The following is a 27,012-nucleotide window of genomic DNA, read 5'->3' as shown; positions in this document are numbered from 1 at the left end:
GAGCCTGACACCACATGTACATGATGTCTTTGGGTCAGAAGAAAAGAAGTAGGAGGCCAGGAATGGAAGTCTTGAAAAGGAAACAATATTATCAGGAGTACAAACAAAGGAAAAAAATCCACAGCAAAAAACTACAGATATGAAGAAAATATAGTCATGGCTTTCCTTGAGATAGCCTGGAAGTCCTATGAAGACGATGGGCACCTTATGGATGCTGAAGGAGCATGTATTCAAACAGATTCCTCAAGGCATCCTTTAGTTCCTTGTTCCTCATGCTGTAGATGAGGGGGTTCACAGCTGGAGGTACAACCGAGTACAGAAGTGACACCACCAGGTCCAATGATGGGAAGGAGATGGAGGGGGGCTTCAGGTAGGCAAACGTGCCAGTTGTGACAAACAGGGAAACCACGGCCAGGTGAGGGAGGCACGTGGAAAAGGCTTTGTGCCGTCCCTGCTCAGAGGGGATCCTCAGCACGGCCCTGAAGATCTGCACATAGGACACCACAATGAAAACAAAACACCCAAATGCTAAACAGGCACTAACCACAAGAAGCCCAACTTCCCTGAGGTAGGCATCTGAGCAGGAGAGCTTGAGGATCTGGGGGATTTCACAGAAGAACTGGTCCACAGCATTGCCGTGGCAGAGGGGTAGGGAAAATGTATTGGCCGTGTGCAGCAGAGCATTGATAAACCCACTGCCCCAGGCAGCTGCTGCCATGTGGGCACAAGCTCTGCTGCCCAGGAGGGTCCCGTAGTGCAGGGGTTTGCAGATGGCCACGTAGCGGTCATAGGCCATGACAGTGAGAAGACAATACTCTGCTGAAACGAAAAAAACAAACAGAAAGAGCTGTGCAGCACATCCTGCGTAGGAGATGGCCCTGCTGTCCCAGAGGGAATTGGCCATGGCTTTGGGGAGAGTGGTGGAGATGGAGCCCAGGTCGAGGAGGGAGAGGTTGAGGAGGAAGAAGTACATGGGGGTGTGGAGGTGGTGGTCACAGGCTATGGCAGTGATGATGAGGCCGTTTCCCAGGAGGGCAGCCAGGTAGATGCCCAGGAAGAGCCCGAAGTGCAAGAGCTGCAGCTCCCGTGTGTCTGCGAATGCCAGGAGGAGGAACTGGGTGATGGAGCTGCTGTTGGACATTTGTTCACTCTGGGCTTGGGGAACTGTTGAAAGACGACATTGACAAGTTAGGGCAGACGACTTTGAGCCAGTTCTATGCTGTTTCTCAAAAAATCCCCTCAAAATTACTTCTCTTTTTTGGGAGGGATCTTTATTTAAATCCTCTTTATGAGCTCAGGTTTGTGCTGCTGAGTGAGGGCACTTTCTCTGAAGGGGCAGAAATCCTCATCTTTGACCTTGCTCTCAGCCTGGACACTGGTGAGCCCTCAGGGACAAAAGGGCTCCCTGATCCCTAATGCAGAGTCAGGAGAGCTGGTCTGTCTATGAGTGATCTGCTGCTCACCACACAGGTTCCCTGTGGTTATTACGCTTTTATTCATCAGAGGTGATCTCACGCACTATATACTTGAAGAAGAAACTGGATGTTTCTGAGCTCGGAAGAATTCAGTTTCAAAGTCCATTCCTCAAAACTCTTCTCTCTTTCTCTAAGCAGCTGAGCAGAGAGTGATGCCGAGGGGTGGCCTGGCTCTCTGCTCCCTGGAGTTGTCCCTACTGGGAGCCGTTTCTCTGTCTCCAAGTCTCCTCCCTGTCAGTGCTCACAGACCCCATCCCACCTGCTCTGTGCTCAGCTCTGCCCTGAAGACACCTCCTGGCAGCAGGGTTCTGCCCAGGGCATCTCCCTGTTAGCAGCTCCGCAGGAGTAGGTCAGAGAAGCACTGATGCTGCAAGCAAAGGTGATGGTGGTGCTGTCTGCTGGTAGAGGAGTGGGTGAAGGCACTTAGGAGGCTTCTGGCAGCTGTGTTGATCCCTCAGTGTAAGGGTTCAGGAGTCTCGGTGACTTCTTCAAACTTGACAGCTCCTCTCCCCTTTCCCTTAGGAGACAGCTGAGAAGGTAGTCCCTGCCTTGACCTTCCTCTTGAAATGCTGCCTCCGCCATTTTCCTCGTGGTGATCTGGAGCACTAACCAGCCCTGCCTACACAGCACCCTCTCAATCAATATCAGAAGGCTCCTACCCTGCTGGGGGTCACTTCTTCCACCCACTCCTTCTCCATGGTGTGTAACGCCGTGGGGAGCTCCCTGGTCAGGCTGAGTGCTGACCCTGGCAGGTGGCAGAGTCCCTGTCATGGCACATGAGACCCCTGGGGCACAGAGACCCTGCTCTGAAGAACAGTCCTGGGCACCCCTGGGCTGTACACCCACCTTCACACCCTGCAGCCGTCCCTGTCCCTGTCATGCCCTGTCCCTCTGATGGTGCAGCAGGAAAACCCCGCTCTGGAGCACGTCCTCCTGCTCTGTAGAAGAGAGAGATCCCATAGTCTGTGGGTTATGCCAGCTTTAGGAGATCCCTCCATGAACTGCAGCTGCGTTGTCCTGCAGCCAGAGACTTACTGTGTCAAGGGCCGTGAAGATTTCTCCTCTTTTGACCTCTCAGCATCCTCCCAGGCCCATCTGCCGTTGGCCTTTCTCTTCCCCTCACTGCCTGCAGGCAGTGCCCTCAGCCCTGCTGCGCTTTGCAGAGGAGCTGCTCCTGGGCAGAGCTGTCTCTCTGCAGCGCTGCCCGCTTGCCATGAGCTCCCTCCATCCCAGGAGCCCAGCTCAGATCAGCAGCAGAGGACCAGCCCAAGGCATTTTAATGACCCCTCTGAGGGTGGGTTTGGTCCCTGAACCTCAGACACTGAGAGGAAATTGAAGAACCTCTCCAGAAGTCCAAGTCAGATGCAAACTCCAAAGTTTCTTGGAGTGTTAACAGGTCCCACCGAGGACCATTACTGACGAAGCCTCCCCAGGGGCTGGTTAGAGCAGAAAGCTGGAGGCAGAGATGACAGGTAGACAAAGGCAATGTAAAGGTGGAACAGATTCTGAGTAATCCTGGATGTCTTGTATCAAGTCAAAGGGACAAGCTGGACCCCCCAGCCCCTGGGAAGGGAGATCCTGTCCCTCACACATTGCTCAGGGCTCTTCCTGGGGCAGTCTGATGTGAGGATGGGCAATGTCAAGGGCAGGACCAGGGTCCAACACCTCCCAGTCTCCTGGGTGGGGAAGGGGAGGCCATGAGACTCTAGTGCTGTAAGGATGAGGTGCTCCCTCATAGGCACCAGTGGCAGAGACAACAGCCATTGCCAAGGGGAGAAAGAGCTCATCTCTGTTGGGGGCTTTTCAGACTTTCTTCATCCCTCTGTCCTCTTCACTGCAGGCCATTGTCCTTTGGTGTCCCACACCTGTACCTCCTCCTCCTCCTCGAATCATCATAGAATGGTTTGGGTTGGGAGGGAGCTCAAAGATCATCTAGTTACAACCCGCCCTGCTGCGGGCAGGGACACCCTCCACTAGACCACGTTGCCCAAAGCCTCATCCAACCTGGTCTTAAACACTTCCAGGGATGGGGCATCCATTCAGGAGGATCTGCTCCATGATCTTGCCAGGCACGGAGGTGCCTGGTGCCTCTTTCTCTGCAGGCTGTAGACATCCACCCTGCTACCACACCTTGCTCTCACCTCAGCATCTCCCTTCCTTTACTGATATCTCTCCACCCTCCCTGGCTGTTCCTTGAAACACAAAGCCTTGGGCTGATCCAGTTTCCCTCTGGGTGACTTCATACACCATGGCCCTACCCTTTGAGTGACGTTTCTTCATGTCCAGTCTAGGCCTCCTCAGCTGCACTTTGTGGCATTACTTCTTTCTCATGCTCTATCTCACTACAAAGGGAAGCTCTATCATCTCTGAAGCAACTCTTCAAGCACTCTCAGGCCACTCCTGTACTGCCTGGAGCCTCCACACTGCTGGGCCAAAGAACGCCCAGTCCCTTGACCACCCTACACAGGTCATGTGCACTAGGTCCCAAGCCTCACCTTGGCAGACCTCCACTTGACACTCTCCACTTCCTCCCTACTTCTCCAAAACGGGGAGCCACACCCTGGGACACACCCATGTGTGTAGGCCACACCAATGTGAGTTGAGGGGGATGATAAGGCAGGTTGTTTGAGGGGCCCATGTTCCTCCTAATGCAGCCCCGTGACGCAGCAATGCCCCTAATGCAACACTGTAGTTGGTGAATGTCTGCTGTGGACCTCCTGATGAGGCAGAGGAAGTAGATGAGGCCTTCTTCAGACACCTGGAAGAAGCCCCATGTTTGCAGGCCCTGATCCTCATGGCAGACCTGCACTATCCCAGTATTGACTGAAGGGGCAACACAGCAAGGTGAAAGCCATCCAGGAGGTTTCTGGAGTTCACTGACAACGCCTTCCCGACAAGGGTGACTGAGAGGCCAGTGAGGGGGGCGGTCCTTCAGGATGTCATACGTTGAAACAAGGAAGAGCTGGTCAGGGATGGAATATCGGGCGCGAGAAAGTAGAGTTGAGGTTCCTGAGAGAAGGGAACAAGGCAAAGAGCAGGACTTGAGGAGAGACAGCTTTGGCATGCGGACGAACCTGCTTGGAAGAATCCCATGGTTTAGGGTCCTGCAGAGAAGAGGGAAGAGCTGTTTGCTAGACAAGGATCTCCTCTTCAAGCTTCATAACAGTACACCCAGACATGCAGGAAGTCAAGCAACATTGCAGGAGGCTGGACTGGGTGAGAAAGGAGCCCCTGACAAAAATCAAGCATGAAGAGGAAGCCCAGAGAAGGTGGAAGCTGGCTGCCTTCCAGCCTCAATGGTTCTGTGATTTGGCGATGGAGAGAGCCATTGTGGTGGGTTGACCCCAGCTGGATGCCGAGTTCCCACCAAAGCCTCTCTATCACTCCCCCTCCTCAACTGCACAGGGGAGAGAAAAGATAACAAAAGGCTTGTGGGTTGAGATAAGGACAGGGAGAGATCGTTCACCATTTACCATCATGGGCAAAACAGACGCAACTTAGAAAAAAATAATCCAATTTATTACCAAGTGAAACAGAGTAATAAGAAATAAAACCAAATCTCAAAACACCTTTCCCCCACACCTCCCTTCTTGCCGGGCTCAACTTCACTCCCGATTTCTCTACCTCCTCCCCCTCAGCGGAACAGGGGGACGGAGAATGGGGGTTCTGGTCAGTTCATCACACATTGTCTCTGCCCCTCCTTTCTCCTCACGGAGGACTCCTCATGCTTCCCCCGCTCCAGCGTGGGGTCCCTCTCCCAGGAGACAGTCCTCCGTGAACTTCTCCAGCTTGAGTCCTTCCCACAGGCTACATTTCTTCATGACCTGCTCCAGCGTGGGTCCCTTCCACGAGGTACAATCCTTCAGGAACAGACTGCTCCAGCATGGGTCCCCCAGCGGAGTCACAAGTCCTGACAGAATAACCGCTCCAGCGCTGGCTCCTCTCTTCATGGGTCCACAGGTCCTGCCAGGAGCCTGCTCCAGCGCTGGCTTCCCACAGGGTCACAGCCTCCTTCAGGTGTCTCCACCTGCCCCAGTGTGGGGTTGTCCGTGGGCTGCAGGTGGATATCTGCTCCACCATCAACCTCCATGGGCTGCAAAGGAATCTGCTCTGGCGCCTGGAGCACCTCCTCCCCCTCCTTCTGCACTGACCTTGGTGTCTGCAGAGTTGTTCCTCTCAAATAGTCTCAGTCGCTCTCTTTTTCTTCCTTCTTAAATATGTTATCACAGGGGCACTGCCACAGTTGCTGATAGGATTGGCCTTGGCCAGCATTGGGTCCGTCTTGGAGCCGGCTGGCATCAGCTCTATTGGACACAGGGGAAGCTTCTAGCAGCTTCTTGCAGATCCACCCCCTGTAGCCCTCCCGCTACCAAATACATGACTCTGTGTGTGTGTGTGTGTGTTTGTCTGTGTGTATGTGTTTCTCCATGGGGTAACTGGAAGGATGAGGGAATCCCAGGGCCAGCTCCTGGATAGATGGAGAGTTTAAGATCAGCTCCTGGAGACATCACTACTGTACGTATGGGCTTTCCCACAGCCCCTGCAGAAACTGTGATACATGTTCATACCCGCATCTTCCAAAAGCCTTCAAAATCGTGTGAATCCTGGTGAATTTTGAATGTGTGCTTGCTTTCATCCTAGGACTGCTGACTCCCCAAAAGCCTCACAATCATTGCACCAGAAATTGCATTAAGTTTTCTGATAGGTGTCCAGAGGGAAAGGCAGCTCGAGGAGAGTGGCATGACTACTGCATGCAGGGAAGGGAATACAGTGATTTGGCTAGCAGGCAAGGATTTGGGTCCTCTGTGCTGTAGGCACTACGAGGGACACCATACAAGCCAGTGGTGCGTGCTCAGCGTGAACAAGGTCAACTGCATCTGAGGCCGTGGTAGAAGTAGCTCTGCCACCCCAGACATCTTGAGTTTTCATCCCCCTGCAGTGAGCCGTGGTGTGGTGACATCTGGACCGGTGTGTCCCTCTGTGGGAATTGCTGCTGTAGAGAGGTGGGGAGGAACTGGAGAGTGCCCCGAGGAGGTCTGCGCATGTCCTGTACTTTAGGCCTCAACCCCATCTTTGCCGACCTCTTCCATACCCACTCAACCCTGGGAACATGCCGCTCCTGGAGAACCACTGCGCCCTCCAGGCAGCTCCAGATTCCTCTCCTAGACGATGGGTGTCCTTAATGTCACCTGTGTGAGAGCCCTGGGTACACCCCTCAGTTACACTCACCATCTTACCTGTCATCAGACACCGACTGGTGACGCATAAATCCCGTCCGACGTCTCGTCTCTAAAAGGTCACAAACAGACACTGAGCTTTTTGCTCCCAAACACATGGAGGAAGAGGAATTTCAGTGGGGCGGTTCCTCATGCCTCTTTGGAGAAAGAGCCCAGACAGAAAGCACTGCACCGGGGAGATCCCACTGTATTATCAAGATGCTACGAGTCACGCTAACTCTGAGCAGTGTTGAACATACTTTTATAAAGGCAGCCAGGCTCACTTATAGATGCAAAGTTGGTACATGACTCAGATACAGTGATGTAAATGCAAATATTTGTGAAGAAAGAAACATAAAAACCGTGAATGAAAAATATCAACAGCATGATAATTATAATGATATTATAATGATATTTAAACCAAATGAAACCAAACCAAAAAAAACCCCAAAAACCCAACCTCACAACAAACAAACAAACAAAAGCTGGAATCAGATACACTGGGAATCATTTGTGGACAGAGGTGGTAATTCTGTCAGTGTAGCAAAATGTCCTTGGAATCATTTTCTCAAGGGCATCCTTGAGCTCCCGGTTCCTCATGCTGTAAATAGTGTGTCACTACTGGAGGTACCACAGAGTACAGAACAACTACCACCAGATCCAGAGATGGGGAGGAGATTGGGGGGACTTCAGGTGGGCAAACACGGTACTGCTGCTAAACAGGGAGACCACGGCCAGGTGAGGGAGGCTCGTGGAAAAGGCTTTGTGCCGTCCCTGCTCAGAGGGGATCCTCAGCACAGCCCTGAAGATCTGCACACAGGACACCACAATGAAAACAAAACACCAAATGCTAAACAGGCACTAACCACAATAAACCCAGCCTCACTGAGGTGGACATCTGAGCAGGGGAGCCTGAGGATCTGGGTGATTTCATGTCGGAACAGGTCCAGGGCATTGCCCTGGCAGAGGAATAGGGAACAATTATTGATACTTGGCAGGAGAGAAATCCCCATATTGCTATGCTGCTGGAGGCATTGACCCACAAATCTCGAATGCTGACATGTGGGAGTTTCAGGCCAGAGGGACCTTCACACCCTCGCGCCTTTGGCCAACAGAAAGGCAAGGTCTGCATCTGGAGCAGAATAAACCGCATGCATGAGGACCATGACGTGCCTGGCTGAGGAGTGTCCTGAGGAGAAGGGCATGGAGTTATGATGGATGCCATATGAGCCAGTGGGTTTCCCATTTTGAAAGGTGGATGGAGAAACTGGAGAATGTCCAGAGGCAGTTTGTCGTGATGAGAGTTGGGGCCTAAAGCACGAGCCGTGTGGAGAGGCAGAAGGAACTGGGTCTCTTTAGTCTGCTGAAGGTGAGGAGCAGGGCACTCAAAGGCAGCTGAATCCTGGCAGAGGCAACAGCCACAAGTTTCCTCCTGGGACCTTCACACTGGGCCTTCAGAAAGAGTGAACAGAGGGTGCTGCTGATGGCAGCAGGACACCCAGAACTCTCTGTGATCTCCATCTTTGGAGGTCTTCAGTTTCCAGCCAAGCTGACTGTGGGACTGGCGATACCCCACCCTTTGCTGGGAGGCTGGACCAGAGATCCCAGCGCTCCCTTTCCCAACAACCCTTCCATAAGCCTGTGCCTTGCAGTGTGCCCCAGGAGAAAGGATTCAGCTGGAGGTGGGGGTGTCTGCAGCAGGGGGTCATAGGACGATTCAGGGTGGAATGCTCCTGTACTCAGGAGGTCTCTAGTTCTACCTTTGGTTCCAAGCAGGGCCAGCTTGGAGGTCGGAGCAGGTTGCTCCATAGACATCAGCATCCCAGTACAGAGGCTGCACGTGTGCCAGGCATTGAATCCACCGTTATGGAAATGGACACAAAGCCTTTGAGCGGCTCCTTGAACCCAGGAATCGGTATGCCATGCCTCCCAAGATTCCCAGGAACACCTAAGCTTTCTGTGCAGAGGAATGCGAGTCCACTTTCCCTGTCCTGGCCAGTCTCCTGGCAAATGTGGTGCTGTAGGTTCTGAAGAGAACCAGAAGAATCTCTTTGAGGAGGTTAGTTTCATTTTACATGCTGAATTGCAGGGCAGATGAAGGGAGCTCAGAGCTTCCAGGCTCCCTGCCGCACAGTTAGGACATCAGAGACTGGAAATGCAGGTAGCGGTGTTGTGTTAGCGTACACCACGTGGAAATGTTGTCTTCCTTTGTGCTTTTGCATAAGCTGGGGTCTGTCCCTTGGCCGCCTGTGGCTAAAAAAGCAACAGCTCCCCTCTTCCACCTCCCTCTCCTCCACACAACAGGGAGGAGAGAGATGAAGCAGGGATAATTTAAGGGCAATACTGTCTAAGAAGTGTAATATTGAAATGGTAACAGTGAGAGAAGCAGCACTGCGTTTTAAGAACTTCATGCCAGAGGCTAACTGCTGAGAACTTATGGCTCTTTTGTAAAGTAGAAATGAATGTTGGGAATGAAATTGAAGTGCTTTGATTAATCCTAATGAAGAAAAAGAAGGAATTCCATTAGAGCACTGTGCTGTTCGTGTTATTAGTGACAGGACCACTAATTCCTTAAACAACCTTGAGAGCGTTTTTATTTTCCTCCTTTCCAAAGCTTAGTCTACTCAGATTGCCAGAGGACTACCTCCAATCTCTGCAACCCAAAGCTCTCCAGCCTTCTCTCATCAAAGGTCTTTTACCCCGGGACATATCTCACCATCACTTCAATACGCTGCCCGGGGTCTATTTTTCAGGTGGGTGAGGTCAGGCTATTCCTTTGCAAAGCCTTCCCTACAAAAGTCTTGTCTAGGTGCTGATCCCACTGTAGCACCTCATGCTGGGCACCACTCCAGCCTCCTTCTGCAGAGCTCCAGTGGATGGGCAATTTTCCTGTTTCTGTCCTACCCATTCACCTTCCCAATCTTTTTGTATTGTTTGCTTATCGAATATTGTCTCAGGAAACACATTTGTCCTCCACAGCATCAGCCATTTGCAATTGCAGGCTGAGATATTTCCCCTCGTGGAGCAGACATTGTGCAAAGCTGCTCCATTTGGGGAAACCCACTTCATGCTGCACAGGCATTTGGGCTACAACCCCCCACTGGCTCATTTTTTAAAGAGACAGTTTCAGACTGGCAAAGCAGATTCAGTACATAAATGCGTGTGCTGGTTTTGGCTGGGACGGAGTTAATTTTCTCCATAGTAGCTTGCATGGGGCTGTGTTTTGGATGTGTGCTGACAACAGTGTTGATAACACAGGGATGGTTTAGTTACTGCTGAGAAGTGCTTGCACGATGTCAAGGGCTTTTCTGCTCCTCACACCATCCCACCAGCGAGAAGTTTGGAGGGGACACGGCTGGGACAGCTGACCTCACCTGACCAAGGGATATTCCATACCATATGACATCGTGTTGAGCCATAAAAGCTGGTGGAAAAAGAAGGAAGGAGAGGGCATTGGGAGTGACGGTGTGTGTCTTCCCAAGTAACCATTGTGCGTGATGGAGCCCTGCTTTCCTGGAGATGGCTGAACACCTGCCTGCTGATGGGAAGTGATGGAGGAATTCCTTGTTTTGCTTTGCTTGTGTGCACGGCTTTTGCTTTACCTAATAAACTGCCTTTATCTCAGCCCCCCAGTTTTTTTTTTTTTTTATGTTTTTAGGCTGATTCCATGCAGTGACACTCTAGACAGTCCATGGGGTCTAGCAAGTGATTTCTCAAACCTGAGGGTAGTCATCTCTTCATCGGTTGTGTCACCTTTGGGCCTCCTTGACTGCTGACCACGATTCGGCTATTTCCCTTTAACTTTACATTGGTCAGACAGAGCTTGAAGGAGCTGTTTGCATTAATCATGGTGGGGCATGACATACCAGGAATGCCTCAGGCCACCTTCCCCCTTCTTGAGGAGGATGGAAGCCAAGCTGGACATGTGGGGTTTTTTGGGGCAAATGTGGGATGCCTTTTTTCAGACAACCACGTACCCCAGTGGGGCATTTGGGACTATTTGGGGCTATTTTACATACTCTGTAGTATCACTTTGTCCATAGGAGTCTCTTCAAGGCAATTCTCACTTCCTTGTTCCTCAGGCTTAAACATGGGGGTCACAATTGTGTAGAACAGGGCAAGGTACTTGTCAGGGTCTACAGAATCCCTTGACCATCGCTTTAAGTAGATGATTGTGGCTGAGCCATAGAAGAGCGTCACCACCCCGAGGTGTGAAGAGCAGGTGGAAAAGGCTTTGTGTCTGCCCAGAACTGAAGGTATTCTCAGAATTGCCCTGATAATTTTCATGTAAGAAATAACTATGAAGGAGAAGGGAAGGATCGCAAAGACCAGGATGATGGTGTACAGCATCACTTGGTTCCAGAAAGTGTCTGCACAGGCCAGTTCCAGCAGAGGGGGGACATCCCAGAAAAAGTGGCGAAGGTCCCGGGATGCACAGAAGGGCAAAGTGAACACCTGGTAGGTCTGTCCTACTTGCACTGGTACGACGACCACCCACGACCCCACCAGCAGTCTGATGCAGACACCCCTGCTCATGATGAGGGTGTAGTGCAGGGGGTCACAGATGGCTATGTAGCGGTCGTAGGCCATGGCAGCCAGGAGAAGGCATTCGATGCTGCCCAGCAAAACCAGGAAATAGAGCTGGGCAGCACAGCCAAGCAAGGAGATCCTGCCGTCTTCCATCAGGAAACCCACCAGCATTTTTGGCAGAGTGACTGACGTGGAGCAGATCTCCAGGAAGGACAGGTTCCTCAGGAAGAAATACATGGGGCTGTGGAGGCTTGAGTCCAGCACTGTGATGAGTGCAATCAGGCTGTTCCCTGTGAGAGCCACGAGGTAGATGAGCAGGAATATGGTGAAGCACAGGCCCTGCAGGCTGGAGTGCTCAGAAGGTCCCAGGAGAATGAATCCAGATCCAACGGTGTGGTTCTCCAAGCCTTTTCTTTGGGGCATTTTCCCTATGCAGAGCAAGCCAAACCACAGGCTCTTAGAGGATGCTGATGGCTTGTCCACCATCACGTACACTCCAAGCCTGGAGAAAGATTACAAACATCAGCAGACACGTGATTGCAGGGTTAGGCAAGCTTGACCAAGATATGCATGAACGTTTGGCAATCTAACATGGGTTGCTTGCTGCAGGGAGGTTTGTAAAGGGAGGAGAGAACAGAATCCTTGAGCCTGAATGTCTGGGTTTTGTCACATGGATAACAGAAATTTGACTTTCTTTTTTTAGAGGTGATTTTATTACCTAGAATATCTGGTGAGAGATGAGAGAAAAGGAAGAGAATGGATCAATACTAGCCCCTTTAAGAACAGTCTTGCTTACGTTCCTTGTCCAGACCTTGTAGGAGCTGCACTGAATGTAAGAACATTAAGAAGACATTGGGTGAAAAGGAGGAGAGGGACGAAAAAGGGGAAGAGAAAGCAAGGCTGGGCTGGGCACGGAGAGGCAATCAAAACAAAGCAAGGCAAGGCATGGCTTGATTCTTAGACCTTAGTGAGAGACATTAATCCCAGCTTTCCTCATGTGTAAGAGCTCATCTCTTGATACTGTGTCCACACACAAAGATCTGGGAGAATATATTTAGATCCGAATCATTCATTTTTACATGGCAAAGGGTGAATCCCATCAAAATTAAAACAGGCTTCTGTCCGTCAAGGAATCGAGTAATACTGATGCATCCATGGGACTTCTTAACAAGACAGATGAGCAGCAGTCTCTGCATCAACCACAAGATTTCAGGGTGCTAAAAGACACGTTTATGCAAGCAATCAAACGGCTTCATGCAGTTTTCAGTCATACAGAGAAGAAGGTGATTAAAATTGGGTCATGTCCTGACGATACCCACTTTTTCTGAACAGGTCAGACTTTTGTAACTTCTCCATGAGTCCTGAATTATTCAGCTTTCCTAAGTTTCCTGCTCTGTCACTTGGATTTCTGACAGCTTACAAATCCAGCCGAGGGCCCATTTGCTCTGATCCCAGCCCTGCAATGCTTCCCTCTCCCCTGCAAGCCCTGGCAGAAGCAGAGCAATGCTCTTGCTGCCTGGGGAACTGAGCCTTCCCTTTGCATTTCCCACCTTCCCAGAGCATCAAGACTTCTTGCGGGGCGCACTTGCAGGATGTGAGCTCCAAGCAAGCAGCACTGCAGTAGCAGGTGTCTTCCTATGAAGAAGAGACTCAGCTGAAAGATGTTTAAGAAGCTCAGTTTGACATGGGGAAGGAATATGCTCTTCCAGGCAGAGGACTGAGGATGCTGGCGGTGTCTCCCCAGCCATCGCTAACTCCCTTTGCAAAGTCTTCTTAAACTCTGATGCATTACTGAGGAGAACAGCAGGTCATAAAACATGTAATTAAAGCATTCAGATTAGCCAAATGAAAAACACAGAAGGGTTTTCTCACGAGAAAAATCTGGATTCACAAAAACATGTGGTCCTAGTAGTTTGATTCTTTTTCCAAGGCATTCCTGCCTTTTTCCTGTGAGTTTTATGTATCTCACAGAGGTTTGTTCCTTTGTTACCTTTGTTTCCAAGACAACATTGGGGTTGGTGTGAGGGAAAAGTCACCATGATTGTTTTCTAATCTACCTACTGATTCATGTAAGTGTACCGAAAAAAAGAAATACCTTTGTTTTCTGAAAAAACTGTGAGATACCCACATGTATGTTAAATTAAGGCTTTAACTCAAAGCACCCATTTGTATGCAGGTTATCCACATGCCAGCATTTCCTGGTCATTTCAAAATGCCCTCAGACATACAGCCAATTCTTTGTAACTCTCCGATGTCTCAGCGCTTCGCAAGATCACAGGTAGAGCAGAGTTCCGGCCAGCTTTGCTGACGGGAAACTGCCAGAGAACTTCTCATACGGTGACTGTCTCACAGGCGGCATTTCTCAGAGCTGAAGGAAGCCCGTTCCAGTGAGCCCGGCCAAGCTGGACAGATGCCTGCAGCTGCTGCTGGCGGTGTCTGTGCTGCCACACTATCTCCGCATTTCAGGGCAGGCCAAAAGGCACTTACCGTTGTCAGGAGCCAAGAGGCAGGAGCACACTCCTCAGTCCCTGATGCTGCAGGAGGCAGCGGTGACCTCTTTTTCTCTCCGTCATTGCCCTGGAAACCACCTGGGATTTCAGGAGGTCTCTGCTCTGGCGTCCTGCTCACAACAGAATCAGGTATGGAGTCAGACAGTGTTGCTCAAGGCTTTATCCAGTTGGGGCTGGAAAACACCCAAGGTGTGAAACCAGTTCCAATGCTTGGATACCCTCGTGGAGAAAAAGATTTTCCTTATCTCTGCGCTGAACCTGCCTTATTCCATCATCTAACTCTTGTCTGTTTTCCCCCTGCCGAGCACCATGGTGACCAGACTGGCTCCATCTTCCCGAAGAAGTCTCCGTAGGGACTGGCAGGCTGCTACGAGGTTCCTGAGGCCGCCTCTTCTGCAGGCTGAACAAGGTTCTTCCCCTCAGTTTCTCCTCCCAGGCATGTGCTCCAGCCCCTGAGCATCTCGGAGGCCTCCCACTGCGCTCGCTCCCAGTTATCAACATCTTCCTCCATGGGGTGGCTTGACTGGCCAACAGCCCAGCAGGCACACAGCTGCTCACTCCCTCCTCCTCCTCCCCCTCCCCAGGGGGGGCCCCAAACTTGACACAGCAGCGTACAGGTGGTCTACAGAGCGATAAGCAGGGGGACACAGTCGCTTCCCTCACTCTCCTGCTGACACTCCAGTTCACACACTCCAGGACACCGCTGGTGGCCTTTGCTAGCAGGTCACACGGTGGGATTGATCGTTGTCGTTTGTCCCCCAGCACCACCAGGGCCTTTGAGGCAGGGCTGATCCCCAGCCAGGCATTCCTCAGCCCCGGCCACTGCTGGTGTCAGTCTGTCCCAGGTGCAGGACCTGGCCTTTGTCTGTCTTCTCTGTCATGAAGTTCCTGACAGGACAGTCCTTCTGCCTGGCACGTTTCCCCTGAACAGCTTCACTAAGGCACAGGAACGATCCCCCCCCCCCATTTAGTGTCATTGACACACGTGGTGAGAGTTGCCTCCTCCAGGTCATGGATGCAGGTGATAAACTGCACAGGGCCCAGGAGCATCCCCTGTGCTGCCCCACGATGCCCCAGGATGTCTCACTGGCCTCCACGTAGGGTATGACCCCTTCACCACTGCGCTCCCAGCCTGATCATCCAGCTGGTGTTTTACCCATCTGTTTGTCTACCCCTCCAGACTGTAATGGCCTAACGTGGGAGCAAGAATAGTGAGGGAGATCATGCCATGTGTCTTGCTGAAGCTGACGTAAACGATGGCCCCTCTTCTCGCCTCATGCATAACTGCAGTTAGTTTGTCATGAAGGCAACCAGGTTGGTGAGGCATGATATACCCTTGGGAAGTCCATGCTGACAGCTTGTGGACACGTTCTTCTCATCTGGGTGCCCAGATATGTCACCTGAGAAGACTCTACCTGATGGCACACTCCTCACCAAAGTGAGCTGGTGCAGCCTGGGGTTCCCTGCGTCGCAATGTTGGCCACTTTCCAAGACGGGTGCAGTTTTTGCACGTCCTCACTCACAAGAGACCTCTACCAAGCCTGTGAACTTTGAAAAGGGATATTCAAAAGAAATATTGATCTTCCCCTGTACCTTCATCATCACTACTCTGCCCATTATATGGAGTTTTTAATTTCCCTGATCTTTCCTATATTTTCACCTCTCCTGATAACAACAACCATTTCTAAAGTCATCTTTCCAGCAGACTGTCTAGACAAAGGCCTTTTCCATTATGCTCCAGTTTTCGCCTCCCCTTACTCTTTGTTCCTTCACATTCCTGTCACCCACCCCAAGCTGCTGTTTTGACATCAGGGAGTTAAATGCTTGCCCTGTGATTAAGTAGCTGTCCTGGTTTCAGCAGGGATAGAGTTAATTTTCTTCCTAGCAGTTGGGATAGTGCTGTGTTTTGGAGAGTATTGTTGATAACACACTGATGGTTTTAGTTGTTGCCAAGCAGTCAAGGACTTTTCATCTTCTCATATGGCCTGCCAGCGAGAAGTTGGGGGGCACCAAGAAGCTGGGAGGGGAGACAGCCAGGACAGCTGACCCAAACTGACCAAAGGGATATTCCATACCTTATGACATCATTCTCCATATAGAACTGGGGGCTTGCCAGGAGACGGGGCAGGTTGGGATCTTGCTGAGCATCGACTTCAGGTGGTGAGAAATTGTGCTGTTCATCACTTGTTTTGTATAGTCTATTATTATTGTTGTTATTATTAACATCGTCATCATCCCTTTCTGTCCTATCAAAGTGTCTTTACCTCAACCCATAGAGATTTACTTTTTTTCCATTTTCAGTCCTCTCCCCCATCCCAGGAAGGGGAGTTAGAGAACAGCTGTGGGGTTGCTTTAGGTGCCGACCAGATTAAATCACGACACTAGTCCAATTTGCTCTTTAGCCAACTCTTTAGCTGTGTTTATAGCTAGCTTTTGGCACCTACCTGTCTAAAACATTCCTCATATGATTATCCCTTGTAGAAATGCAACATCATTAGAGGCAGCTTGTAGTAAGCATATGGTGCAGAGTGTGTTTTATTGTCGATGAAACTTTATCGTGCTTGACTTTTCTTTGCTTGCAAATAGGCAAAAAAAATAATATGTGCAGCCATTTCTCTAAGGAAAGCAAGTGCGGGTTGGTACAAAGGAGCTGTAACATCCAGCTGCAGAATTCAGTGGAGAAGTCTGATGTAAGGAAAAGTCCCCGGTGGCCAATGAGAGAAATGGTGGGGCTGGGGAGCTGAGGTGAAGGTTGTCCATGCTGTGTCAGACCTCAAGGGACTGCTTTTCCTCCTGTCCAGGCGTCCTTAGGAGAGACCCTGGAGCAATATCTACTGAGGAATGCTGCCATCACCTCTTCTCTAAACTGAAAAGTGGTAAAATACACCCTTGGAAATAAAACCTCCTCTTTGTTAGAAGTTCTTTGAAATCTTTCTCCACAACTACACTAGGAAACAACTCCAATTATCTGTACAACTCTTGAAGACTTGAAGAAAATCACAGGGAGAGAGATGGCTCGTTAGGGCTTGCTTGATTTTAATGAGTCCCATGGTGTATTTGGTGCTGAGTAACAAACCCCAGGTACTGAGAGGAGATTGCACAAACCTCTCAAAGACTCAGTGTAAAAGGAAAAAACCCAGAGTACCTTGAAGCATTGAGTCCCACTGAGCACCATGACCAGCAAAGGCTCCCCGAGGACTCGTTAGAAGGGATAATTGGAGGCCATGATTGCAGGCAGGCAAAGGTAATGTACAGGCAGCTGAGATGCAGAGGAAGCCCTGCTTTTGTTTGATGAAGCAGAAGGGCCAAGGCCTGAGCCCCAGCCCCTGGGAAGGCAGATCCTGTCCTTCACGCCTTGCTCAGGGCTCTTCCTGGGGCAGTGGGATGTGGGGGGTGTTGTGCTGAGTGAAGGACAACGGGATGGCAGTTCCCAGCCTTACTGGGGGTGTGCAAGGAGGCAACGAGGCCCCCCCAGTGCCTTAGGACAACATGTCTCCTCACAGGCCTTGGTGGCAGAGACGATTGCCAAGGGGACACAGACTTGGGTTCTCTTGGCGACTTCCAGCCTTGCCAGCGCCCTTTGCCATCTCCACCACACGTTGTCCTACGCTGTCCCACAGCTGCTTCTTTTCCCTGCACACCGTAGACACCCATCTCACTTCCTCACCTTGCTCTCACCCTGGCATTTCCATACATTCACGGACATCTGTCCACCATCACGCTCTGTTCCTTGAAACACACAGAGATGGACTGATCTCACACTCCTTCGGGATGACTTCTTGTACCACAGCACTACCCTTGGAGTGACAGTTCTTCCTCCTCATGTCCAGTCTCCACCTTCCACGCTGCACTGTGTGGCAGCGTTTCTCTCTCCTGTTGTTTCCTACCTCCAAGGAAAGCTCCACCATCTGAGAAACAACCCTTCAGGCAGGCATCCCAACCCACCAGTCTTCTTGAGGCCTTTCACCTGACCAGGCAGAAGTAACCTCACCATGATCTCCCAAGGCTGCTAGCCTTTCAGCTTCTCAGATGATAGACACGACCAAGCCGTGTGCCTGCTGCTGTCCCATCATGTTCTCAGGCAGAACAGACATGACCACCAAGATATAAGCCCCCTTCCTGGACTAAGCCTAGGTCCTTTGGCAGATGGGATCTCACAGACAATGTGCCAACCAGGTGCCTTCTGCTGGCCTGTCAGAGACGCTGTCAGATGTGAGCTTTAAAGCACATATCCCAGCCATGGGCCAAGGTCTGGCCTATCAGCTATTTCAGAGTGAAGTGACCTCAGAGTCCCTTTCTCAGCCACGTTCCTGCTGCTGGCCTATCACCTCCAGAGGCAGAACTGACCTCACCTCCCCATTTGCTTCCTACTGGATTATGAGGTACTTATACACAATTGACCACATCATACCATACCCAACCATCACCCTCTTTGTGGCCCAGTACCTGAGCAGGTAAAAGTAAGCTGCTTTCATCAAATTTATCCAGTAGATTTCCTACCAACAATTTGAGTGGAGAAATGTTCCTCAGAGGAACTGCTGTATTTCTACCGCTGCATTTTATATCTCTACTTCGGCCTCTTTGTTTTGTCGATTCTGTCTCCAAAAGCTCTCCAAGGGAGAGACTCATGGAATCATCAAATAACTCAGGTTGGAAGAGAGCCCTGAAGTTCATCTTGTCCGGCTATCCTGCTCAAGGCAGGGTTAACCTGATGAGGTCGCTCAGAGGCTCTGCCCAGTTTGGCATCATCCACAAAGGAGCTGAAAATGCCCTCTGTCACATTGTACAGGGAGTTAATAAAGACATTCAACGGGTTGGCCCAATCCGACTGTATAGAGACTATGGAGACCATGTCAAAGCCCTTGCTAAGGTCCAGGTACGAAACATGCCCTTCTTGTCCCTACCCATGTGGGTTCGGCAGTCCCTTCCTTCTCCTTCAAGTGCCTGTAAATCCCTGCAGGTGTATTTGGCCCATCACCTTCTGAGGGACTAAGGTGAGGTTGACCAGCCTGTAATTCTCCCAATCCTCCTCCTTGCCCTTCTTGAAGAAATGTTTGATGTCTGCCTTTTCTGAGGATCCCAGAACCTCTCTGATTGCTCTGACACGTTTGAGGGCACAATCCAGAAAGGGTGACGCGAGCAGACAGGAGTATTTGCAATGAGCCTGTCCAAGGCGGGTGAGAGGAATCTCAAGGGGAAGTTGGGGGTTGTTCCTGCAGTCACAAATAGAAACGTCAAGGCCCTGTGAGATGTCCGCACCTGAGTTGGCCTCATTGACTCCTCATATACACAGGGGTCTTCAGAGCCACGAGTCCTTCCCTTGCAGACACAGAGGCAGTGCATCGCAGCAGTCACAGTGTCTCTCTGGCCTCTTGTTGCCACTCCGGGAGGAGGCTGGGAGGCACCTCAGCCCTGCAGTGTGTCGCCCTGCCCTGCACTCATCTGAGATGCCCCACGGCATGAGGAATGGACACCGGGACTTAGGTCCAAGGAAGCCCATCCCAGTGCTGCATTCAGGTGGTTTCCCAGGGGAAGTTACTCTCCCAGTGAAGTGACCTCAAGACACTGTCTGTCCCACAAGCCTTCATGGCACCTCTGAGGAACAGCTGATGGCATTCATGCTCACTCAGGTTCATGTCCCCACATGCACATGATGTGCATGCTTCTATCTCGTCTGTAAAATGTAGACGTGGACTTCTGACCTAGTCATGCAGTGTCCTCCTTCTGAACAGGAGGGACAAACCACCTCTCTGAGCTGGAGTGAGAAGCCAGTGTTGGGAATGGTGGTTGCAAGGGGCTGGCCTGTGATGATTGCCCTGGGGCACTTTCCTTGGGGTGTCCAGTGACCACAGGCACAGACCAGACCCTGCTCTGCTGGTCCTTCAAGGCTATCCCAGGAGGACTGGCTGTGCGAGGACACTGCTGCGTGCGTTCCCCCACCCTGCACATTCAAACACTTGGTCTGTTCACTGGTGTTTTCCTCACCAGGGCACTTTCTTGAGCTTGTTCTGGACAGCCACTTTGAAGGAAGACCTACGCCTTCAGGCACTGCCTCAGGAGGTCCCCTTGTCTGACGGAAACACTGTTATGGGGGCAAACTCTGTCATAGTAGTGCCCATTGCCTGTCCCTGCCTATGATCACAGGACTGCCACGCAGCAGGACTCTGACCAAGCTGCCAGTGCTCTCAGGCCTTGCACCAAAACAAGAGCTCAGAAAGAGAGTGTGGAAGTGAAAAGAGAGCAGCTCAGGAAAGACCAAGCGCTGGTGCTGCTTGGCAGTGCTCCTGTGCTGGGACTCTTTTCCCCTCCACCTGTGCACACAGGCACTGACCTGCAGCTCCAGAAAGGTCTCTCAGGAAGGATCTCAAACAAACCAGTCACTGCAGGGTCCTTTGATTTCTTTAAATGTACAGACAGCCTTGCTTCTCATTAACACACTCTCTGGATCACACAGGAAAGGTAGATCCTGATGCAGAAGTGGCATGAATAATGACATTGCTTTGTGGACCACATTATCATCAGTAAAACAAAAGAAAAAAACCGAAATCCCCCCCAAAACAAAAGCAACAAAAACTTCAGAAGACAGGTTGGGGCTGCAATGAGTTATATTATGAGTGATATGGAGATGATGATGAACAGTTTATTGCTTCTGAAAATCATCCCGTCCTCAGTTTCCACACTGCATCCTTGAGCTCCTGGTTCCTCATGCTGTAGATGAGAGGATTCACGGCTGGAGGTACCACCGAGTAAAGAACTGCCATTACCAGATCCAGGGATGGGGAGGACATGGAGGGGGTCTTCAGGTAGGCAAATATGCCAGTGCTGATAAACATTGAGACCACGGCCAGGTGAGGGAGGCATGTGGAAAAGGCTTTGTGCCGTCCCTGCTCAGAGGGGATCCTCAGCACGGCCCTGAAGATCTGCACATAGGACACCACAATGAAAACAAAACACCCAAATCCTAAACAGGCACTAACCACAATTAGCCCAACTTCCCTGAGGTAGGCATCTGAGCAGGAGAGCTTGAGGATCTGGGGGATTTCACAGAAGAACTGGTCCACAGCATTGCCATGGCAGAGGGGTAGGGAAAATGTATTGGCCGTGTGCAGCAGAGCAGTGAGAAACCCACTGCCCCAGGCAGCTGCTGCCATGTGGGCACAAGCTCTGCTGCCCAGGAGGGTCCCGTAGTGCAGGGGTTTGCAGATGGCAACGTAGCGGTCGTAGGCCATGATGGTGAGAAGACAATACTCCCCTACAATAAAGAAGAGAAAGAAAAAGAGCTGGGCAGCACATCCTGCATAGGAAATGGATCTGTTGTCCCAGAGTGAGCTGGCCATGGCTTTGGGGAGAGTGGTGGAGATGAAGCCCAGGTCTAGAAGGGAGAGGTTGAGGAGGAAGAAGTACATGGGGGTGTGGAGGTGGTGGTCACAGGCTATGACAGTGATGATGAGGCCGTTTCCCAGGAGGGCAGCCAGGTAGATGCCCAGGAAGAGCCAGAAGTGCAAGAGCTGCAGCTCCCGTGTGTCTGCGAATGCCAGGAGGAGGAACTGGGTGATGGAGCTGTCATTGGACATTTGCTGTCTCTGGGCATTGGGACCTGTCAAAGGAGGAAGAAGTAGTGACAAGTTAGGGTAGACATCTCAGAGAAGTATTTCTTCCAATTCTCATGGAAACCCCCCAAACCGCCTCTTTCCTTTCAGAAAGACCTTTTGCTGGTCCATTTAGTGAATTCGGGTGGGAGCTGGCTGAGGATCCCCCAAGTGGCACTTCTGCTTGTCGCTGAGAGAAACCTTGTGGGTCCTGTGTGGCAAAGGGACTGTCCCTTTGTGCCGAGGGACAGTCTGTCCGTCAGACCCGGTCTCAGTTACCCTAGGCTGTCACCTCCTTGAGCTGGAGAGCGATTGCACCCAGACCCCCCTGAGAAGAAAATGGACAATGGGGTGAATGCAGTTCCCAAGTGCCCATCTCCAAACTCCTCACATTGTCTCAGCTCAGCCCTCCCCTCCCAGCCAGGGACGCAGGGGGCTCATCACAGGTGCTTGCATACACCCTGCCAGCAGCATTTCCATGGCCTTAGTACTGAGGGGCTGCTACGTAACACACAGACGGAACGGGAAGGCTGTGCCCTTCTGGAAGACAGCCTGCAGCACAGCAGGATGGCCCAGGGAAATAACCGAATGTCCTCAAGATCACCTGTCCGGAACAGTGAGTTGGCTCACTGAGCCCTGCAAGCAGCATTGCCCGGAGCTCCCACCTTAGGTGGGAAGAAAGGCAGCATGAAGAGGAGGGGGGAACTGGAGAAATTCCCCAATGCCCCTGTTGATGGAGGCAGTACGGGGACAAACGGATGAGCACTTGGGAGATTCCCCTCATCAGGGGTCCATCTGCCGAGGAGGTAACTCATGCCGTGGAGCACATGGCCTTCAAGGTGAAGGCCCTGCTGTGTGGCAGAAGAGATCAGGGGCTTGCTCCGGGGAAGGCGTCGGCGCTGTAGCAAATGGCACAGAGGTGCCTGAATCCCCCCCCCTCCCCTGGCATTTCTGGCAGCAGCTTCTTCTCACTCCCTGCCCATATCTCTGCAGCCTGGAGCTGTTCCTGCCGGGATTTGTTTCTCTGTCCCCACATCTCCTCCCTGTCAGTGCTCACAGACCCCATCGCACCCACTGTGTGCTCAGCTCTGCCCTGCAGACCCCTCCTGGAAGCAGGGACATCTCTGTGTGTGCGGGGGCTCAGCAGCAGTTCAGAGAAGTCTGAATTAGAACTGGGGTCTCCGTGCCTTCACCAGAGCAGAGAAATAAATTCCCATCTCCCACTGCCCCCCAGCCAATGAAGAGCGGAAAACTGAAAGCACAGGTTCCTGCACTTTCAGGTACATGTTGCCTTGATGTCCTGCTTCAAAAGGACCCTCTGCAAATGCCCTGGCGGGGGATCTGAACCTGTGAGCACCTCTGACCCATGCAACACCCTCTTGACTCCAGAAGGCCTCTGCCCTGCCAGGCATCACCCCTTCCACCCAGAGCTTATCCCCAGGTGCTGTGGGGAGCTCCCCAGGCAGGCTGAGTGCTGACCCTGGCAGGCAGCAGAGTCCCTGCTCCAGCACACAGCCCCTGGGGTGCAGGGACCCCGCTCTGAAAGACAGCCCTGGGCACCCCTGGCTGCACACCTGGCTGCACACCCTTGCAGCCAGCCCCAGGAGAAGGGAAACTTCGTGTGCTGTCCCTCTGATGGTGCTACGCAGAAGCCCTGCTCTGGAGCATGTCCTTCTCCACAGTAAAGAAACTCTGATTGCCATCCTGCCAGATCTTAGCTGCAGCAAGATGTGTGAGCTCTAGGAAGCCCCTCCAGGACATTTGTGTATTGACCTGGAGCCAGACACTTACCGTGTCAAGGCCTGTGTAGATTTCTCCAACAGCGAACTCTCAGCATTAGCCCACTCCACAGTGCCTGTAATATCTCTGCCGTTTCCCCCTCTGCCCTCGCTGCCTGCAGGCAGTGCCCTCAGCCCTGCTGCGCTTTGCAGAGGAGCTGCTCCTGGGCAGAGCTGTCTCTCTGCAGCGCTGCCCGCTTGCCATGAGCTCCCTCCATCCCAGGAGCCCAGCCCAGCTCAGGAGCAGAGGACCAGCCCAAGGCAGCACTTTCTCTGCCCCCTCTGGGCTCCCTCCAGGTGTCCCTGGGGCTCTGGGGGAACCTGCTGTGAAACAGGCTGAAGCAATCACTGATGTTCCCTCCCTCCGCTGGGGAAGGACACTTCTTTCCAGTAGAGTCATTTCTCCAAACAGACTGAGTCATGTCCAAGATTCACCTTTTCATGTCCCATCATTAGAGACAGGAAACCAAGACAGTGACCAGGAGGGATCTCCTTTACCTCTGCTGAGGGAAGAGATGCACCCGAGTCATTAGATGCATCTCAGTTGTTTTATAGTCCTGGGGCCGGATGGGGACTCAGCTCCCTGCCACAAACCCTCAGGATGTCGGATTCCTCTTGCCTCAGTTAAGGTGGGCACAAAACAGGCACCTGCATGTGAGCTGCTTGTCCCAGCTCGCATGGTAATTCATGAAGATAAAGGCCATGAGTGAGCTGCTGAGACACAACACCTGGTTATCTTTGAGATGCCAGAGGTGACCAAGATGTGTGCTGGTAACTGCAAGATCTAATGGAGCACTTCCTAGAGACAGGGCAGCATCTGGGGCCACCACCTTGGAGGCTGGTGGGAAATTTCTTTGGCCAGGTGAAATGACAGCAGATGCCCACGTTTATGACAACTGAAACTGTAACTATACCTTAGCTCCAGGGCATCCTATAGAGGTCTTCAACTGACCAAAAGGAGTGCCTTCCTGAGGAACCTGTCCTTCCTGGAGATCTGCTACACGTCAGTCACTCTGCCAAAAATGCTGGTGGGTTTCCTGACGGAAGACGGCAGGATCTCCTTCCTTGGCTGTGCTGCCCAGCTCTATTTCCTGGTTTTGTTGGGCAGCATCGAATGCCTTCTCCCGGCTGCCATGGCCTACGACCGCTACATAGCCATCTGTGACCCCCCTGCACTACACCCTCATCATGAGCAGGGGTGTCTGCATCAGACTGCTGGTGGGGTCGTGGGTGGTCGTCGTACCAGTGCAAGTAGGACAGACCTACCAGGTGTTCACTTTGCCCTTCTGTGCATCCCTGGACCTTCGCCACTTTTTCTGGGATGTCCCCCCTCTGCTGGAACTGGCCTGTGCAGACACTTTCTGGAACCAAGTGATGCTGTACACCATCATCCTGGTCTTTGTGATCCTTCCCTTCTCCTTCATAGTTATTTCTTACATTAAAATTATCAGGGCAATTCTGAGAATACCTTCAGTTCTGGGCAGACACAAAGCCTTTTCCACCTGCTCTTCACACCTCGGGGTGGTGACACTCTTCTATGGCTCAGCCACAATCGTCTACTTAAAGCGACGGTCAAGGGATTCTGTAGACCCTGACAAGTACCTTGCCCTGTTCTACACAATTGTGACCCCCATGTTTAACCCTGTCATCTATAGCCTGAGGAACAAGGAAGTGAGAATTGCCTTGAAGAGACTCCTATGGACAAAGTGATACTACAGAGTATGTAAAATAGCCCCAAATAGTCCCAAATGCCCCACTGGGGTACGTGGTTGTCTGAAAAAAGGCATCCCACATTTGCCCCAAAAAACCCCACATGTCCAGCCTGGCTTCCATCCTCCTCAAGAAGGGGGAAGGTGGCCTGAGGCATTCCTGGTATGTCATGCCCCACCATGATTAATGCAAACAGCTCCTTCAAGCTCTGTCTGACCAATGTAAAGTTAAAGGGAAATAGTCGAATCGTGGTCAGCAGTCAAGGAGGCCCAAAGGTGACACAACCGATGAAGAGATGACTACCCTCAGGTTTGAGAAATCACTTGCTAGACCCCATGGACTGTCTAGAGTGTCACCGCATGGAATCAACCTAAAAACATTAAAAGTCATGAAGGTCATCTTCCCCTGCTATGATGTCTTGCACTGAGTTGTGTAATGCTTCACTAACTTGACAGAAAGAATAAACAAAAAAAGTCACCGGGGGGAAAGTCCAGCACTGGGATAGAGTCCCAGGGACCCGTGGAGTGTCTTTTTGCCATGGTTTAATACCAGTCGGCAACTAAGCACCACACAGCAGCTTGCTCACTCCCCACCCTGGTGGGACAGGAGAGACTCGGAAGGGTAAAAGTGAGAAAACTGGGGGGCTGAGATAAAGGCAGTTTATTAGGTAAAGCAAAAGCCGTGCACACAAGCAAAGCAAAACAAGGAATTCCTCCATCACTTCCCATCAGCAGGCAGGTGTTCAGCCATCTCCAGGAAAGCAGGGCTCCATCACGCACAATGGTTACTTGGGAAGACACACACCGTCACTCCCAATGCCCTCTCCTTCCTTCTTTTTCCACCAGCTTTTATGGCTCAACACGATGTCATATGGTATGGAATATCCCTTGGTCAGGTGAGGTCAGCTGTCCCAGCCGTGTCCCCTCCAAACTTCTCGCTGGTGGGATGGTGTGAGGAGCAGAAAAGGCCTTGACATCGTGCAAGCACTTCTCAGCAGTAACTAAACCATCCCTGTGTTATCAACACTGTTGTCAGCACACATCCAAAACACAGCCCCATGCAAGCTACTATGGAGAAAATTAACTCCGTCCCAGCCAAAACCAGCACACGCATTTATGTACTGAATCTGCTTTGCCAGTCTGAAACTGTCTCTTTAAAAAATGAGCCAGTGGGGGGTTGTAGCCCAAATGCCTATGCAGCATGAAGTGGGTTTCCCCAAATGGAGCAGCTTTGCACAATGTCTGCTCCACGAGGGGAAATATCTCAGCCTGCAATTGCAAATGGCTGATGCTGTGGAGGACAAATGTGTTTCCTGAGACAATATTCGATAAGCAAACAATACAAAAAGATTGGGAAGGTGAATGGGTAGGACAGAAACAGGAAAATTGCCCATCCACTGGAGCTCTGCAGAAGGAGGCTGGAGTGGTGCCCAGCATGAGGTGCTACAGTGGGATCAGCACCTAGACAAGACTTTTGTAGGGAAGGCTTTGCAAAGGAATAGCCTGACCTCACCCACCTGAAAAATAGACCCCGGGCAGCGTATTGAAGTGATGGTGAGATATGTCCCGGGGTAAAAGACCTTTGATGAGAGAAGGCTGGAGAGCTTTGGGTTGCAGAGATTGGAGGTAGTCCTCTGGCAATCTGAGTAGACTAAGCTTTGGAAAGGAGGAAAATAAAGACTCTCTCAAGGTTGTTTAAGGAATTAGTGGTCCTGTCACTAATAACACGAACAGCACAGTGCTCTAATGGAATTCCTTCTTTTTCTTCATTAGGATTAATCAAAGCACTTCAATTTCATTCCCAACATTCATTTCTACTTTACAAAAGAGCCATAAGTTCTCAGCAGTTAGCCTCTGGCATGAAGTTCTTAAAACGCAGTGCTGCTTCTCTCACTGTTACCATTTCAATATTACACTTCTTAGACAGTATTGCCCTTAAATTATCCCTGCTTCATCTCTCTCCTCCCTGTTGTGTGGAGGAGAGGGAGGTGGAAGAGGGGAGCTGTTGCTTTTTTAGCCACAGGCGGCCAAGGGACAGACCCCAGCTTATGCAAAAGCACAAAGGAAGACAACATTTCCACGTGGTGTACGCTAACACAACACCGCTACCTGCATTTCCAGTCTCTGATGTCCTAACTGTGCGGCAGGGAGCCTGGAAGCTCTGAGCTCCCTTCATCTGCCCTGCAATTCAGCATGTAAAATGAA

The 27,012-nt window shown here is 51.4% G+C and overlaps 3 protein-coding genes and 1 pseudogene across 3 annotated transcripts; 1 reads left to right on the top strand and 3 right to left on the bottom strand.

Annotated features, from left to right (window-relative positions):
* Positions 1–205: 205 nt before the first annotated feature.
* Positions 206–1,150, bottom strand: LOC129201331 (olfactory receptor 14A16-like). The gene has a single exon (XM_054812449.1). The coding sequence runs from the start codon at positions 1,139–1,141 to the stop codon at positions 206–208; it is 936 nt and encodes a 311-aa protein (XP_054668424.1). The 5' UTR covers positions 1,142–1,150.
* A 6,048-nt stretch (positions 1,151–7,198) lies between these two features.
* Positions 7,199–11,707, bottom strand: LOC129201330 (olfactory receptor 10AG1-like). Its single transcript, XM_054812448.1, has 2 exons — positions 10,773–11,707; positions 7,199–7,304 (listed from the first exon to the last, which is right to left on the bottom strand). Exons 1-2 carry the CDS (start codon positions 11,705–11,707, stop codon positions 7,199–7,201), a joined length of 1,041 nt encoding a protein of 346 aa, XP_054668423.1.
* Positions 11,708–20,387: 8,680 nt separating this feature from the next.
* On the bottom strand, positions 20,388–21,320 carry LOC129201325 (olfactory receptor 14J1-like). The gene has a single exon (XM_054812443.1). It carries the CDS (start codon positions 21,303–21,305, stop codon positions 20,388–20,390), a length of 918 nt encoding a protein of 305 aa, XP_054668418.1. The 5' UTR covers positions 21,306–21,320.
* A 2,345-nt stretch (positions 21,321–23,665) lies between these two features.
* LOC129201329 (olfactory receptor 10AG1-like) lies at positions 23,666–24,808 on the top strand (annotated as a pseudogene).
* Positions 24,809–27,012: the final 2,204 nt, after the last annotated feature.

Source organism: Grus americana, unplaced genomic scaffold (assembly GCF_028858705.1).
Source record: "Grus americana isolate bGruAme1 unplaced genomic scaffold, bGruAme1.mat scaffold_961, whole genome shotgun sequence".
Taxonomy (NCBI): Eukaryota; Metazoa; Chordata; class Aves; order Gruiformes; family Gruidae; genus Grus; species Grus americana.
This window is presented reverse-complemented; position numbering and strand designations above follow the sequence as displayed.